This window comes from Balaenoptera ricei, chromosome 3 (assembly GCF_028023285.1).
Source record: "Balaenoptera ricei isolate mBalRic1 chromosome 3, mBalRic1.hap2, whole genome shotgun sequence".
NCBI lineage: Eukaryota > Metazoa > Chordata > Mammalia > Artiodactyla > Balaenopteridae > Balaenoptera > Balaenoptera ricei.
This window is the reverse complement of record NC_082641.1, coordinates 110699689-110717745: the sequence shown is the minus strand read 5'-3', so window position 1 is coordinate 110717745 and position 18057 is coordinate 110699689. Positions and strand designations below refer to the sequence as shown.

The window sequence follows — 18057 nt, the reverse complement described above, 5'->3', positions numbered from 1 at the left end:
TGGCTCTTTGCTTTTCATAATATGCTCAGAAAGGCCTTCTCTAAGGTTATAAAAATATTTATGTTTTCTTCTGGTACATTTATCACTTTATATTTTTAGGTCTCAATTTTTAGTCTTTCTGGAATTTATCCTGATGCATTTTGAAGTAGGATTTAAGCTTTTTATTTAGCCAAAATGGCTAGTTGAATGTTCTAACACCTTTTACTGAATAATCTAAATTTTCCCCACTGATTTTGAATTGCTACTTGTTATCACACACTGAATTCTCATATTTTCTTCAGTTTAATTCTGAACTCTATTCCATTCCAGTGATTTCTTTTCTTCTACCGCCATCATACTGTTTTAATTACCATTGCTTAATAATATGCTTTATTATCTGATAGAGCTACTTTCCACTTATTATACTTTCTTTTCAGAATTTTCCTATTTATTCTTTCTGAGGAATTTTGATATCATTTTTTAAAGTTCCACTTACCCTTTCACTTTCTGCATCTGCTCTAAGGTCTCTGGTAGAGTCATTCCAAAACTTTCAGGGAAGAAAAGAGTGATGATTCCAATCAGGACGGTCAGGCTGCCCATGAGGATGTAGGGCAGAACTCTGTTGTAAGCACCTGTAAGGCACAGGACAAAAGAACATCAATTAGATACAGGGTTTCTCCAGATGCTCTTGAGAATCATTTTGTAAAGGTGGCGAACAGTATTTGAGAGCAGTTTTAAACCTGAATATTTACAGAAGAAAAAAGTGTGCAAAATACCACAGTTTCTGTTTGGCAGATGTCATTGCCTCCGAATTTCCATAATCATTCACCTACTCAATTTTGCATTATCATAAGGTCTATCATGTCAACTGGCATTCTCTAAGCTACTACTTAATCATGTGTGATAAATGTTCCTTTGATAGAAATTTTTGCCTACCAAAGTTCTCCTCTTAAGGTAGAGGTCATTGGAGATGGGGGGTGGGAGGACACAAAGGGGAAAGAGGTTGACCAGGATGTTGCAGGGACAGCTACTGGCTGTTATGACTGATATGACCTTTGCTTTTGCCCAAACCAGTAGGCTGCTGTGGAAAGCTTGGTCCACAGAGCTGTGAGACTCTTAAAAGAACCTAAGTAATATATTCAATCCAATTTAAATCAATAAATGTCAGGCACTGTGGTTTCTTTTTGCAGCATTTATATGTCTTGGTTTTACACGTAATTGGAAGAACCACTCCACCTCTTCTTTATGTGGTGTTACTCAGACAGGGGAATAATAGATCCTCATCTTGCTTCCCTTCTGCATACAGAGATTACAGAGGGATAACACACCCAAGAATTTTATTTGACAAAAAAATATCAATCTTGAAGCTTCTCTGAGGCCTCTGTGTCACCAACAGGAGCCACTCTGTGGAATACAAAGTTCTTTCTCAGACTCCTCCATTTCTTATGTACCAATGGTCCACCATTAGACCATATGAGCATGGTTTGAAAGTATAGGGAAGAACAAAGGGGAAACGACACCATTCTATATAATAATGTACTTTCTCAGGTGTTCAGGGCAGCTGTGTGGAAAATATCTCTCTTTCTCTGTAAGGATTTAGAGTATACCTTTTCTGAGAATTCACATATGTCTTTGGGGATGTGTATGTGTGTGTGTTTGAACCAGTAGGTAACCAATAGATGACTAGGAAGAATAAGGAGCTGTGTCTACATCTCTCACCAGTAGAGTTCTTGATGAGGTTTAGGCTTGGAGTGCCAGATCCTAGATCCACTGAACATCCCACTAAAGCCCCTCTGTGGTGTTTTTCCAGATTGATAAATTCGATCATATAAAAGCTAAAATTGCCAGCAATGCAAATAAAGTCATTAAGTCAAAATGGAAATAATAAACTAGGAAGAATATTTATAAAATATATACAAAGGGCTAATTTTTCAATTACAAAGAGCTCCCAAAATCAAATATCTAAAGTTGATATGAACCATTAGAAAGATGGGAAAAGACATGAACAGATCTCTTAAAAATAAATAGAATTTCAATAAGTATATGAAAAAATGCTCAACCTCATTCATAATTGAAGAAAAGGAAATGAAAGCAACAATGATATCCGTTTTTCACATAACAGACTATCAGTGATTAAAAAATTGGATGATCCCCATTGTTGGTAAGGATATGGAGAAACAGGCACTCTCATATACTGACAGTTGGATTGTGAACTGGTATAGTATTTAGAGGTCAATTTGGCGATATCTATGAAATTTTTAAATTGCTCCAGCAATCCATTGATCCAAATATACAAAGGCTGTGGGGGGCGTAGAGGAATGTTCACTGCAGTGTTACGTATAGTAACAAAAACTTGGAAATGGCCTAAATGTTCATCCATGAACCTGGTTAAATAAATTATGTGCATACATACATTGGAAGTCTATGTACTAACTAAAAGAGCTATATATATGGATATGGCAAAATATTCTGATACAATGTTAAGTTTAAAAAAAGTTGTGAAACAATATTTATGATATCATTTTGTGTGTTTAAAAAAAAAAATATATATATATATGTTGTGCAAAATGAAATGTCTGAAGGGCTACTCACCAAACTGTTAATAGTAGTTCCTCTGAGGGCTGTGATTTGGGGAACTAAGAGAGTAGAGGTGAACTTGTACTTTTTCCAGTACTTTCTATGCCGTTTGCATTTTTCATAATGAAAACCTATTACTTTTATATTTAAAAAGTGAATAGACTGATAAGAAGCATCTCACCAAGGTAAACAAAGTAGGGAGCAATGATGCTGCCCACTCTGGAGGCCATGGATGTGACCCCCACAGCCATGTTCCTGACCAGGGTTGGGTAGAGCTCTGCAGTGAAGACGTACAGCATGGAGAAGGCAGAGGTGATCCCGAATTTTCCTAACATGGCCAGACCAATGGACAAGAAGTTGTAATCTGGAAAAGAGACCCAGTGTAAACAGAGGTGTTTTAGAAGTGATACTTTCTTAAACAGTTGCTTGTATTGTCCTTTTTGCTTGTATAGGAATGTTTTATAATATAAAGATATTCCCCAAATTATACAGTCTCTTCAAAGCCTTACTAATTGGACATGGACAAAGATGGGAGCGTGAAGGGTTGCTTTGAGCTTCGCTCTTCTGGTATTCTAGATCATTTATGCATTCTGTGACCTTGTCCACCTTTATTTATTACAACAGTTTCATAGTCAGTTGTTAGCATGTTAATACAGTTAAGTTTAATCTTTGAAGAGAAGGACCAATCATTTTTATCCTGTTTATTATTACAAAGATATATATATTTCTATGCATAGTACTATATATCAAAAATCTGTTGACTTAATATGTTAACAACATGAGAAAGTTAGACATAAGGGGAAAAGAGAAGCATATATCTTTTCATGTGCTCTCTAACTACCTAAAGATTACAGACCATAAAAATCACTGAATTTATACTGGAACTGGCACGTACTACCAACTCTAACACTTGAATATACACATCAGAGAGAAGGTTTGAAAATACCAAGAAAGTACCAAGAAATTGGGAATCGGGATTATGACTCAGAGAAAGAGGTTTGAGGGTTTAGGTGAATGTTTCTGTGAAGGGGATGACTGGGAGCATTACTCTTCCTTTTCAGGTGGTGATTTCTGATTCTCTAAGGTTAACTCTTCTATTTGAAGGGAGTAATTTTGAACATGGGAAATCACAGAGTTAGTTATCACTTGTATAACTGACTTAAGAATGACTTATGATGTAAAGGCTACATAAATAGGGAACAGGGACTAATAATTAGCCCGGTCAAGGTGTGGATCTTTTCTGGTAAGCTGTTAATATTGGATAACTTCTTACCTGCAGGTACCAACTGAATTAAGAGAAGCACACCTCCTCCCAAGAACAGTACTCCAGCTATGACATAACGCCTGGGTAGGGTTCGAAGTAGCAGCCAGGCTGTAATGTAAGCTGGAACTTCAATCAAGGCAGAGAAGAAACAGTTCAGGTAGGCATCTCCATGTAAATTAGGAGTGTTGAGAGACAGAGCAAAGTAACCTACTGAGGTTAGCATCCTGAAAGACAAAAGAAAAAAGACAAAAATGACAAAAGGATGGCTTGAGTCTCTTTACAATTTCATGATGGTCAGGAAATTGTCTAGATGTTGCTGTCTTACAAATAGCCACATATGGCTATTTAAAAGTAAATAAATTAGGGACTTCCCTGGTGGCCCAGTGGTTAAGACCGTGTGCTCTCAATGCAGGGGGCCCAAGTTCGATCCCTGGTCAGGGAACTAGATCCCGAATGCTGCAACTAAGAGCCCTCATGCCGCAACTAAGAGCCCACATGCCGCAACTAAAGATCCCGCGCACGGCAACAAAAGATCCCACAAAGATCCCAACAAAGATCCCACGTGCTGCAACTAAGACCCAGCGTGGCCAAAAAAAAAGTAAATAAATTAAAATTAAATAAAATTTAAAATTTCGTCCCTCAGTTTGTCACTAGCCACACTTCAATTGTTTAGTGGCCACATGCAGCTAGTGGCTACCATAAGGGACAAAAAAGATATAAAACATTTTCATCATTGCAGAAAGTTCTATTGGACAGCACTAGTCTAGATATACCAATATTCAAGAATACCTATCCTAATCTAGTTAATTTCAAGTTTCAGTAGGAGAGTTTGTATATTCTCATTCCTTCAGAGCTATTATTTGAAGAAAGAATGTCAGTCACATCAGTGAACATAAAATCCATATTTCATTCTTCCCTCCAAAGAATAAGAAGGAGGAGAGGAAGGCGAAGGGGAGGGGGAGGAAGAGGAGGAGAAGAAGAAATATAGGTAATACTGTGGGATCCACTTATAGTAAATGCCAATTGATTTAGTAAAACTCACTTTAGTAGGGAAAAAAGTGAAAAAAAAAGTTCTCTGTCCAGTGGTTCGGACTTGGAGCTCCCACTACAGGAGCTTCGGCCCGACCCCTGAGTCGTGAACCAAGATCCCACAAGCTGCGTGGGGTGGCCAAAAAAAAAAAAAAAAAAAAAAAGGAGAACAATAACAAAGTAGAAAATAAAATTAGACTAGGAAACTGACAGATATGTTAGAAAAAATATAAAAATAAAAATATAGATGAAACAACAACCAGAAGGTAAAACAGAACCATGATATTAAAAAAGAGATGGAGAAAAAAAAAAAGGTGGAAAAGGCCTTGGCTGTGGAGGGCGGGGCCTAAGCAGGGGCAAGGTTTGGGCAGTGGGCAGGGCCTACGCTTAGGACCCACAGGGCTGGAAAAGGCCCTGGGGGGCAGTGGGGGTGGGGCTTAGGCTCAACAGAGCAGAAGGGGCTCAGGCGTGCCCATCGCCTCTGGTCTCAGAGGGTGGGGGAACCCACCAGCAGGCTTCCTGGGCTTGAGTGGGTGGGGCAAATACCCTCTGCTCCTCTCTTGCTCCTCCCATCCTGGAGGGCCCCTCCCACCTGCCTCTCCTGTTCTCTTCCAGCCTCCCTCTTACACCCCCGGAACCAACCCGGCCTGGAGGGGACCTCTGAGAGTGTAGGACCTGGCCCGAGAGCTGGGCAGACTTCCCCGGCCGATTCTGCAGGGGAAACGCTGGGTGTGCTCCCCCCTGATCCAAGCCCCCGAGGGTCCCTCCAGGCGTGGGAACCCCTCCCCAACTCTGAGCCACCCCTCAGGGGCGCCAGTCCTGTCTGGCCTCCACTTCTCCCCCCCCGCCCCCACCTCAGTCCTCCCATGTCCTACCGGTTCGCTTGGGGGTTCTTCCCAGCTCCTTGGGCATTGGGGTCCCCCACCAGCATCCGGCAGACGCCCTAGTTGTGAGGAGACGCGAACTCCGCGTCTTTCCACACCACCATCTTCTACCTGTTCTGATTACCATCATTTTTTGTGCTGCCATCATGGGGTAGGCATGTTCTTTTTGTCTTCTTCCTAATTTCTTGGCAGATACATTATTAAATCTTGCCTACAAAGTCAGTTCATTATTTCTAGACCTTAAAATCACTCGGTAGATTGCTATGAACAAGTATAAAAAGCTTGTCAAAACTCCAGTGCAGGCCGTGAGGATTCAGGGTATTCTAACTTCACTGATTAATTGTCCGTATAGCTTCTGGAAGCAGGAGCTGAATTAGCGTCTCAGCTTCAGGCATCAGGGACATCATTAGTTTTAATCCCAGGAACTCTAGGAGGAGCAGGGAACCATTTCCCTGTGGGTCACAGTATCGCAGACCTAAATATTGTTCCCTGTGACATTTTTTTTCAGTATCCAGTTCCATGAATTAAATTGAAGCCTTTCCAAATAACTTAGAATTCTTAAATTTTAATTTTGCCTCAGGAAGACCCAGGCCTTGACCTTGTCCCTTGAATTAAAGAAAATCAGTTGTATATTTACATTCTGTATGTCGCATTTCCAGATCTCTTATTACTTACCATAGCAGCAAGGACATAATTGTTATTATGCCAATATTCCGAGTCTTGAACAGGTCCAGAATGGAAACTTTCTGCTGCTTCAGGGGGGTTAGCTCCTGTTGTTAAAGTAATGCACACAACCATGAGATTAAGAGGTGGTGAGGAAGTATCTTTGGCTGTGACAGTATATTCTTATGCATGTAAGTCTCACGGCACTTTGAACATGCTCAGAAGTCTGGAATTTGCAGGGAATAAGGGCATCTAAATATATGATGCTTATTATAACATTTAAAAATGTTTGTGGCCCATTTTAGACAAAAGCCTTTAAAATATATAACATTAGGGGCTTCCCTGGTGGTGCAGTGGTTGAGAGTCTGCCTGCCAATGCAGGGGACATGGGTTCGAGCCCTGGTCTGGGAAGATCCCACATGCTGCGGAGCAACTAGGCCCGTGAGCCACAGCTACTGAGCCTGCGCATCTGGAGCTTGTGCTCTGCCACAAGAGAGGCCACGACAGTGAGAGGCCCGCGCACTGCGACAAAGAGTGGCCTCCGCTCGCCGCAACTAGAGGAAGCCCTCGCATAGAAAACGAAGACCCGACACAGCCATAAAATAAAATAAATAAATAAATTTAAAATATATAACATTGGCTTCACTGTCTCTTTATATAAAGCCTGACTGCTAACATAGCCTTGCCTTGACTCGTGGGCATCATTATGGGTGACCTTAATCACACTGAGCCTTAGGGCCTGTTGAGTGGGTAGCGCCATATAGCCCCAAACTGCCTTGACGTCCATATCTGCTTTTAATACTTTTCCTGTTGTTGTCTCAGTGTCAGAACACACATGAGTTAACTAGGGGACCTTGGGCAAGTTACTATTTATCCTCTATGAGCCTCAGTTTAACTCTCTGTAAAATGGGTATAATAATCAAGAGTTGAGAAGATTAAATGAGATCATATATATAAATCTTAGCATAGTACTTGAAGCATGGTAGATGCCCCATACATTTTAACTATTACTATAATTACTGCACCATTGAGGAAAAGGTGTGAGCTGTCAGTGGTTGGTGACAATTTCATACCACTGTTTATGGGCTTCCTTCCTCTACTTTTAATTTACTGAAGTTAACTTGCCATGTGTTAGGAATCTAGATAATCAAGCTTATTAGAACTGAAACTATCAATGCACTATTTACAATAGCCAAGACACGGAAACAACTCAAGTGCCCATCAACAGACGACTGGCTCAAGATGATATGGTATATATGTACAATGGAATATTAGTCATAAGAAAGAATGAAATATTGCCATATGCAGCAACATGGATGGATCTAGAGAATATTACACTTAGTGAAATAAGTCAAACAGAGAAAGACAAATATTATATGATATAACTTATATGTGGAATCAAAAAAATAATACAAATGAATCTACATACAAAACAGAAACAGACTCACAGACATAGAAAGCAAACTTATGATTACCAACGGCAAAAGGAAGGAGGGTGGGAGAGATAAATTAGGAGTATGGGATTAACAGATACAAACTACTATACATAAAATAGGTAAGCAACAAGGATTTACTATATAGCATAGGGAACTATAGTCAATAACTTTTAATAACCTATAGTGGAAAATAATCTGAAAAAAATATATATGTATATATATATAACTGAATCACTTTCCTGTACACCTGAAACTAACACAATATTGTAAATCAACTATGCTTCAGTTTTAAAAAAAGAATTGAAACTAAAAAGTTACAAGGCTCTGAGGTGGAGCCTTTTGATCTCCTCAGGATAAAGTACAATGACTCTGTGGCCCTATGATGTGTGTTCAGTAAGAGGCTGAGGAAGGAGTTTTTACTACAAAGGAAGGAAGAGTGCCAGACCTGCCCTTGTAGCAGGTGCTTCCCAAATATTAGCATCCTTCTTTCCGAAAACAGACACCTCCTCATTCAGCTCACAGCCATGTTACCTTTTTGCTTCTGCACTATGTGGAGTGTACGACTCTAGAACATGCCCCTGGCAGTATAACCCTGTTATCCCAACAAAGAAAGCCCCTGCATAAACTACTGGGAACTAGCAGTCCTCCTGGAAGGTTCTGGGAGTGGTACGAGGCACAGACAGGACCTGTGGATCAGGCATCCAGTTATATTGACCAAGGCTGGGAATGGAATTCTTGATCTGAAGAGCAAAGGATTAAGACATATTTGTCCTGGCAGCCCTCTGAGAGCTTGGGCTCATGGCCACTGTAATTAATCCTCCAGCCATCACCAGGGTATCTGTTTCTGTCAGAGGTCGCAAAGGCCAGGAATGGAGGAAGCCCTCAGGGTGGAGCACTGGCGTGCTCGCCACCCTCCAAAGTCCTGGGGTGGCCAGGAGCACAGATGTGAGCGTGGAGCAAGCATAAAGACTAAGAGGCATATAGTCTTCTTGAGGTGTCCTGAGCCGTTCCTGACCCTCTGGCCAGGAGTGCCATTGTCCCATCCTCTCCATCCATCTAAGTGTCCTCCCTGGTTTGGATCTGCCTCTTCAGCCCTGAGTCACTCTACTCTCTTTCTCTGCTGGCTCACAGTGTCCACTCCTTGGGGACTTCCTCCTTCACGTCATCACTTACCTTCCATCTAATCCTCTTAACACTCTTGGTTACATTCTATGCTCCTTATGTGTCTAATTTTTCTTGTTTTCTCTAGGAGCTGGCACGAGGCATGGCCAAGGACACTGTGAGTCCTCACTGACTGTCAGGAAGCGAATCTGCTTCCACTGAATATCTGCTTTTCCTCGTGGCCTCCTGCCTGCAGGGGTGAATCCTCCAGCCGTTGCTCTCAGGCCTTAAGGTTCTAGACAAAACATAGCAAGACTAAAGACATGTACAGCTTCCCTAGCAGACTTTGGTAAGATTCAGAGTACAGTGGGGAGCCCATGGGTGGAATACCCCTCAAACACATTTTTCCCTCTTAATCTGGACATTCAAAAATCACCAGTATATAGCTGCATCAATGATGTGGAGCAAGACCAATAAAAAGTTGGAGATGAACTTGCAAAAAGGAAGGGAACTAATATTTAATCAACACTTGCTATATGCTAAGCAGTTTACATATATTATTGCACTTAATTGGTCCACAGCACTTTGAGGAGGGCTCAGAACTTCATCATCATTGTGTCTCTAAGGCCTTGAACAGTGCCTGGCACATAATAGGCACTCAAAACCTATTGAATCAAATTAAATTCCATAATCAAGAATGCATAACTGGGGCTTCCCTGGTGGTGCAGTGGTTAAGAATCGCCTGCCAATGCAGGGGACATGGGTTCAAGCCCTGGTCCGGGAAGATCCCACATGCCATGGAGCAACTAAGCCTATGCGCCACAACTACTGAGCCTGCGCTCTAGAGCCCGCAAGCCACAACTACTGAGCCCACGTGCCACAACTACTGAAGCCCGCGCGCCTAGAGCCCGTGCTCTGCAACAAGAGAAGCCACCGCAATGAGAAGCCCACGCACTACAACGAAGAGTAGCCCCCGCTCGCTGCAACTAGAGAAAGCCCATGCGCAGCAACGAAGACCCAACGCAGCCATAAATAAATAAATAAATAAATTTTAAAAAATAAAAAAATAAAAAAGACTTTGAAAAAAAAAGAATGCATAACTGATCTCAGGAGGAAACATTTGCAAATCCTTACCTCCACAGGATCAAAAACCACCACTGGGGCAGCTACATTGTTCATTTTTGCAGCTTTTTGGATGATATCTTCAGCTTCTCTAAATCTTCTCTGGGATATCAGCCACCGGGGAGATTCAGGAATAAACCTAAAATTCATTTGAATGTTTTATAATTTTTCACAGCAGCAAGGTTGATGCTATCAACTGTAAGTTGCCCCCGAATAATTTTTATTTTGTAAAATTCTAGTTTGTCTTTTTAAAGAACATCAAGAGGGAGGCCTCATAAGATTTCCATTATTTGTAGGAATAAATAAAAGCACCTTCAAGTTTCAAAGTTATGATCAAATCATAAGACAGTTCATTAGTTGTACTTGAAGCCAGAGCCACACTATAAGGGGTAACATTAACTGGGTATGTTTAAGCCAGGGCACCTGGAGAACACCATCCATAACTTCATAGGCGGTGTGGCTCATAAAAGAAACACAGTCTAGTATCTTTTCAGTGTGTATATCCCTAGGAGAATCCCTGGTGCCCCAGCTGGTGATGCTCACAAGTTTATTGGGTAAAAGAGGGCATCTGTGTTTCTCGGGCTTTTCCTGCAGTCAGAGGAGGAGGTAAGTGCACTGACACCCTCCTGTGGGCTGCCGCATGGCTTTCAACAGATTCTAAGCTCAGTGAGTACCCAAACCAGACCACAGCCAATGTGGTCTTATTTTTTTAATGCCTAGAAACATAAAAAAAATTTTTTTATATTGGAGTATAGTTGATTAACAATGTTGTGTTAGTTAGAAACATATTTTTTTATTACACAATCTATCCACATTTTTTAACTGATGCTCAAACATGGTTGACTTTTATTCTTTCCTAATTTTTCTATTTTTTCTATTTCTATTTATTTTTATTATACTTTATTTAATTTTTCTATTCTTTCCTAATCTTTATTTCTCGGAATTGCTTAGCCATTCTTCTGCCAGCTCTTGTTTTCCTTACTTATTTGTCAGTATTAAGTTATCCTAGAAAATAAATTATATGTAGCAGATATAGTCCTCCTATAATTAATAGGCCCCTCCAAAGCCTCAGTAGGAATTATCTCAGAGCAAAACACAACATATCGAATAGCCAACCCCCAGCTTCCGTCCCTAGCCTACTACAAGCACATGGGTTGAAAAATGAACCCAGTCTGCATTTTGGGGAATATATCCCTTGGTTGGTCCCTATAGCAACTGTGATGATGTTAGGCCACTCAGTTTCAGTAATTAGAGCTGTGCTGTCCAAGAGAACTTTCTCTGGTGCTCTGTATCTGCGCTGTCCAATACAGCAACCGCTAACCACACGTGGTTAGTGAGATGGCGTGACTAGTGTGACTGAAGAAACTAATTTTATATTTTATTTACTTTTAATTAATTTTAATTTAAATCGTTGCATGTGGCTACTGGCAACTGTATTAGTGAAGAATTAGAGGTCTTACCCCACAGCCTCTATATACAGCATGGGCACTTCTACTTCTGAGAGGTATCTTTCCCCAACCAGGTTGTTCTTAGAAATATCCTACCTTTCTTACTACAAGCTCTGAGTGCCATCACCAGCCTCAGGTTCCTAACATTTAGTCAGCTAGATATTGCAAAGCTTTCCCCATGTTGCACCTATGGGCTCCTTCCCCACCCACTGCACACATAGTCCATTTGTACCTGTGATCACTTACTGCCAAGCCTTTTAAAGGACATTTGGGACATAAAAAATCCCCAAACCACCTGCAGTGGCTCCCATTTTCAGCCCACTGCACTCAGGGTTGCTGCGATCTCTACTTTTGAATTGCCATGGTTTCTTGGTGCATAAAGAATTAAGTCTAGCTGATCATTTCAAGTTAGTGGAGGGCCAAATAAGGTTGTACACTATAGCCTCTCGGTAGATTTAATTCAAATTGAACAGGGGAAGGGTGTTGCTGGAGAGTCTATATTACATATTAAGTAGGCAGCAAAGGTCACAGTAGCTCAAAGCAATCCCCACATCTTCCCAGCCCACCCGGATGGATGGGCATTGCTTCGGGAAGTCCCCCTTCAAGGACAAGACGTTCAAAAGAAAGCTATTTTATTTTTATAGGAAAATGGTAAAACTGTTGTTAAACTTTCAGAACAAGCACTCAGCATGTTTGTCCTGGCCCCGGGCTGCCCTCTGTCTGGGGCAGTCCTGTCCCTGGTACAGTGTGCCCACAGCTAGGAACACTTACCAACCAGCCCATGGGCAATAGAGGAACAACTCTTCTCAGGGCGAGAGTAAGGCAGTTCCTTGTGGGATGGACCTTCTGTGCTAGAAACTCAAGAGGCTGACCTATCAGAGCTGTTCCTTGCTGTGATATTTGGTTCTGAGGCAAAGATCCAAGCCCCACAAACTAAAATCCCTACTAATCCCTTACAGTCATTCAGGGCCCTTCTATTTTTGTTCTTTCTCTCTCTCTCTCTGGTAGAATCATACAGTAATAAAGTTGACTATAACATATTTTAAAAGTACTGGTCTCTTATGCCAAAGTGACAACTAGAGCCAAAGAACACAGATTACTAAAATCATTCATTTGAAGAGGCAGAAAATAACCTTTGAATAATCTTGTCTTGTGTCTTGAGAGACTCAAGACAAGACATCTTTTAAGACAAATTCAGTTAGCAGGGGGGTTGTGGAGAGAGGGACAGAGGGTATGACGATGATAATGATCACGATGCTGCAGGTGCTGATGATTCTCATTCCAGAAAACTGCCCTGCTCTCAGACTGGGTCAGGAAATCAGAAGAGTATCTAACCTCTAACACACTGTCTCTCAAATTCTAGGGAAGTAAGAAAAAAAAGTGTTCTCTCTCCCCCATACACACCCATGCCAAGAATTCGCACTGGTAAATCATAGCAGTCTTAGAGGTCATAAAAGGACAGTAGTTTGGAGTGGTCTAACAAGAGCCATCTGGTCCAACAAGGTCAAGATGTACTACCTGTCAGCCTCTACAGCTGCCTAACAGTTGCAGCAAGATGAAGGCCATTCTAGGAAACTTCCTTAGGCAGTGTGTCCACAGGACAGGACAACCATGAGGGCTAGTCTAACCTCTGAGCTCTAAAAAATGATCAGAGAAACTTTCATTGTGTGTGAGCCAGTAGAGATAAAGCAGTTCAGTAAAACCAGTCACTGCTGGGAGATTTGATTTTGACATCATGAAACCAAACCAGGACTAATTAATGAGAGAGAGAGAGAGAGAGAGAGAGAGAGGGAGAGAGAGAGAGAGAGAGCCAGACCCAATAATGGGAAAAATCCCCTTTCCTTTTGCTTAAATATGGAAAGATCAAAGAAATGGGGACTCCCTCCCCAAAAAGGGTATGGCTGCGACCTTATTCCATCATTCTTAATCTGTTCTCTCACCTAAAATCTTCCCCATAGCCATACTGGGTGAAACTGGGGCCAGTGTCTCAACACTTTGTTATTCCCACAGTGACGTGCCAAAATTTGGTTGAAGGGTAGTGGGAGGAAAAAAGAGAACACTTTCTCTAACAACTCATTAAACAGAAGGAGTTCTCTCGCCCTTCAAGACAAAGCAGATAAACAGTGACATCTCAGACGCTAATCATCACGCGACAGGGAAGTTTGAGGAAGTTACATTAGTTGTAGCCATGAGGAGAACAAGATTTCCTAGCGAGAGAAAAGTGTCAGAAGAGCAGGGGTGCAGAGTTAAAAATAACAAAACCCAACAGACCATCTCCACAAACAACCACCACCAGTAACACATAAGCGTGGGGAGAGCCTCAGGGGGACTGGGTTTCCTGAGAATGGTGATTTGTGGGATGGTGGGGAATCAAACCCCAGCACATAGGCCCACCCCAAAGAGCCAAACGGTCTCTGGGCTTCGAGGCCCCAGCCCATTCCAGTGAGATCAGCAAGCCCACGCCACGGTCAGCCTCAGGCTCTGGGCTCCAGGCTGCTGGCCCGCAGAAGGGGGCTGTCTGGGACGGAGCCACACTCACCACCACAGCGGGAAACACAGCACCCCCGGCAACGTCAGCGCCAGCAGAAGCATCCGCCAGTCTCTGATGAAGTAAGCAAACAGCGGCAGCAGCATGTAGCCAACTGCAAAAAATGTGCACACGCCTAACGTAGAGAATATAATACGAACTGACTTGCCAAGAATTTCTGTTCCTGTTCAAAACAAGGGAGGAGTATTAGCATTTTAACTCACTTTAATATTTGCTTTTTACATCATTACCTGGCAGTTAGAGTTTAAAACATAACCACTTAGAAAATGGAAAAGGTGTTTGCCTCATGGCCCAGAGCAGGAGCGGTCAGGGTGGAGGAAGGTGGGACGTGACCCAAGACTTACCACCTCATAGAAGGATGAGTTTTCATGAGATTTTAAAGGAGCCACAGATTTTTATTTTTTAAAGGCTTCCTCATGTCATAGGAACATCATGCCCAGCCCTAAGAGGTAACCTCTTCTGAGGATGCCACATTTCCAAAATAAGAGCCCCGGGGTAAGGAACAGAAAGGGTTTCCCAGGAGACCGGGGCGGTGGGGGGGGGGCTTTTCTGAGGGCGAGTGGATTATGGGGCATTCAGCCTTTCCCACAATTCTCCACTGTAAAAAAGCAGACACGGGTCTCTCGGAAACAGTGGAGAGTTCAGTTACTGAGTTGTGTTAGGACACCCTTAGCCACCCTTGAGCGCTGAGAAATGATAAAGAGGATCCAGCTGGCTCTGGAGGTGCACAGAGCAGGGCCCCAGCACCCAGGACTGAATTCCGCTGCAGCTACACTGTGCCCAGGGCTCAGCCCCAGGCAGTCACAGTCCACACAGCCCAATGAAAGACAAGAAGAAGCTGCTCTTCCGCCTGGCAGGCGGCAGCCCTGGAGCTGTCCACACACAGAAGGAGCTCACAGAGCTTTCCCAGAACACCACAGAGGTCCAAGACTGCTTGGCATCCGGCCCTGTTCTGGGAAAGGCTCCTGCTCTGCTCAGCACCACACTGGGTCGCTCAGCCCCACTTCTTCCAGAGATGTTGCCTGCTCCTTGGGGTGCTTGATTTGAGACAGGGAGTCCAAGAACAAGCTCCTTCTGTTGTCACAAAACTCCAGGCCCTTTACCCAGAGTTCACTCTCGGTCTTCTGCCCCAGGGCGGAGATCTGGCCAATGGCAACAGCTCCGTCTTTTGTTTGAGATCTGCCCACCACTACCGAGAAGTAGCCCAGAAATTACAAAATAGATCATTCGAAGGTCATTCAGGCTTGGCTTTCAAGAGAGAGTTTTTCAATCGTGTTTAGATGCCCTGAACACAGGCTAAGGAATTTAGGGCTAATTCCAGAGAAGCAGTAAAATTACTACTTCTGTTGGATTTCCTTTCTCACCTCCTACCTGTTCCTGTCCTCACCTCTCTTCTTCTTCTTCACTCAGCATAACTGAAGATGTGCCTCAGTGGTTCCCTCTTGAACAGCCATTTCTAAAAGCTAGACTGATAGAAATGGCCAGGATTGTGTACCCCTCACAACCTGGACTGCAGACAACAGCCCTAACCACCCAGGGCATTTCTCAGCCACTAAGTTCATTTCCAGGAATAGGGCCAGACTTCTTTCAGGATCGTGAGTGTTGTGTCCAGATCTTTTCTTACCTCATTAATGACCTTCCTACCACTCCATAAGAAGACTCACCATGCCATGGTTTCTAAACACTTCAGCTGTGATTATTATGACATGAGAATTAATAGGGGGTGATTTATTCCTAAGCAGAGATTCAGAGGTGAAGCAGCAGAGGATGTGACTGTGGAAAAGAGAAAGTGCCCAGGACCAAGTGAGAATCTTGTAGACTCATGAGGCCAAGGGAGCTCCCTCACACTTCCATGACCCTGATGAGAGAAGAGAGAGAAGTTACACCACTGGATTCTTCGATAATCTCCCTCTCTAAGCTTGGATCTCAGGCCAGAACAGAGTTGTTCTAACTTTGCAGAGTACCTATGGGGGACAGAAGCTTCATAAATCTACCCCTCTGCCTTTCTGTGGAGCAACACAGATGGCACAAACCTGAATAGTTCCTTGTTAGCATGACTTCCTGCTCACTGACTTTTAGACAATCACCCTGCCTTGAACACCATCATCATCATCTTCATCATCATCTTCATAGCTAGCAGTGTTTTGAGTAGACACTTTGAGCCAGGTTCCAGACTGAGTGTTTACATATATTATCTCTTTGAATCTTCACAACAATTATATAAGAACTAATATTACTTCTATTTTACACATTATCAACTGAGACTTAAAGAGTTGAAGCAAATTGTCTAAATTCACACATATGTACTAAGTGGGACAGCCAGGTTTTAAGCCTGATCAGTTTGACCTGTGGATACTGTCCAGGAAAAAAAATTACCTGGGAGCAAAGCCTTGGCCCTGTCAAACAGTCCTTCAACCGAGGTCCTAGTGGAGACATGTGGGAGATGGGTGAGGCCACACCTGCCTTTTAGAAGTTAGGATTTGTGTTTTCCCCACCTGGGCTGGTTTTTGAACTCACTAGAGGCCAACCAGCCCCCTCTGAGGGACACTGGGAGAGGAGTCCTGTTTCCTGCAGACGTTTCACGGCCTGCAGGTGCCAGAAACTCCATGTGTTCAGCTGGCAGTGAGATAGGTGACTGGTGACTTCTGGCTCTGCTGACTGGGGATCCTTGTCCTGGCCTCCTTTATCCCCTAGGTTTTTACTCCTAGGACAAAGCCCACTTGGTCTTGGTCTGGTTGGGCCTCTGAGTATCACTTGGGAGTGAGACTCTGACATCTAAGCCAAAGAGGCATGTCTTGGCCAGGAGTGTTTGCCCACTGCCTGTCACCACCACCAGAATCTGAGCACTTTCTCCAAGAGGGAGTGACTCAGAGAGTGCCAGGCTTACTACCATGTTGATCAGGGCCCTTCTGTGGTAGTCAGCCCAGGAACCACTGGATCCATTTCACTTGGAGGAAGGACCCGCCCCTCCATGAATGACCAACAGAGGTCTGCAGACCCCAGCTCAAGAAACAAGACTGTGGTGCAGTTGCCAGGATATGGGGTAGGACCCAAGGGCCCTAGGATAGGAGTGGCCTCCATTAGTCATGTGCAGAGCCTGGGCTCCTTGATGCTCATTTGCTACTAGAGTGACTTTGATAAGTCCTACTTCATGGAGCTATTATTATGAGGACTGAGATAATGTAGATAAAGGGCCTAGTCAGGTGTCTGGCATGTGGTAGGTACTCAGGAATAATTAATTCTTTCATCCTGGTCAAACAGTTGACATGTGCCAGATGTCAGGGGAATGTTGGAAAGTACAGTGCCTTTGACCAAGAGACCTGGTGAAAGACAGCAGAACCTCTCTTTGCTCCCCAGAAAATACTCAGAATTCTCATCAAAATAGCAGATATTCCCTTGCTTCCTCTCTCTCCCCTACAAACTTTCACAGATCATTCTAGTTAAAAGTAACCTTTCCTATTTCTGCATATACCCAGAAAAGTTATATGAGCTCCTCCCAACACTCCTAGGCCATGACCCACGTTCTCTATGACAACTGCAATGGCTGCCTCTGCCGACCAGATGTGAGCCCCTTGAGGACAGACAGGAGTGAGTCCTTCCTCCTCCCTGGGTCCCCCCGGTTCTTCCCTCACACAGTTCAGTGCAAACAAGGGCTGCCAGCAAATTTCAGCATCTTTTTAATGTATTTATATCCCATCTCATCCCTTGAAGGTTTTGAGGTAGCTTATAATTTGAATAAAATAAAATAATGGTAACATTAAAGTAAAATACAAAGAAAGGTGAAAAGCTATGCCTTGGAGAAAAGAACAAAAATATGTAATGGGTCACTTTGGAAAATGGTCTGGCAGTTCCTTAAATGGTAAAACATAAAATTCCCACCTGACCCAGCAAGTCCACTCCTAGGTACGTACCCAAGAGAACTGAAAACAGATCCACAAAAAACTGGTACTCAAATGTTGATAGCAACATTCTTCAAATTGGTCAAAGAGTGGAAACAACCCAGTTG

The 18057-nt window shown here is 43.0% G+C and overlaps 1 protein-coding gene across 1 annotated transcript in view; it reads right to left on the bottom strand.

Moving 5' to 3' along the window:
- Nucleotides 1-18057, bottom strand: part of SLC22A4 (solute carrier family 22 member 4) — a 43029-nt gene that overhangs the window by 4109 nt on the left and 20863 nt on the right. The window contains exons 4-9 of the mRNA XM_059919458.1: nt 14043-14214; nt 10068-10194; nt 6409-6503; nt 3830-4044; nt 2738-2920; nt 476-611 (exon numbers count right to left, since the gene is read on the bottom strand). Coding sequence (XP_059775441.1) covers nt 476-611; nt 2738-2920; nt 3830-4044; nt 6409-6503; nt 10068-10194; nt 14043-14214 — 928 coding nt within the window. The remainder of the gene's footprint in view (nt 1-475; nt 612-2737; nt 2921-3829; nt 4045-6408; nt 6504-10067; nt 10195-14042; nt 14215-18057) is intronic.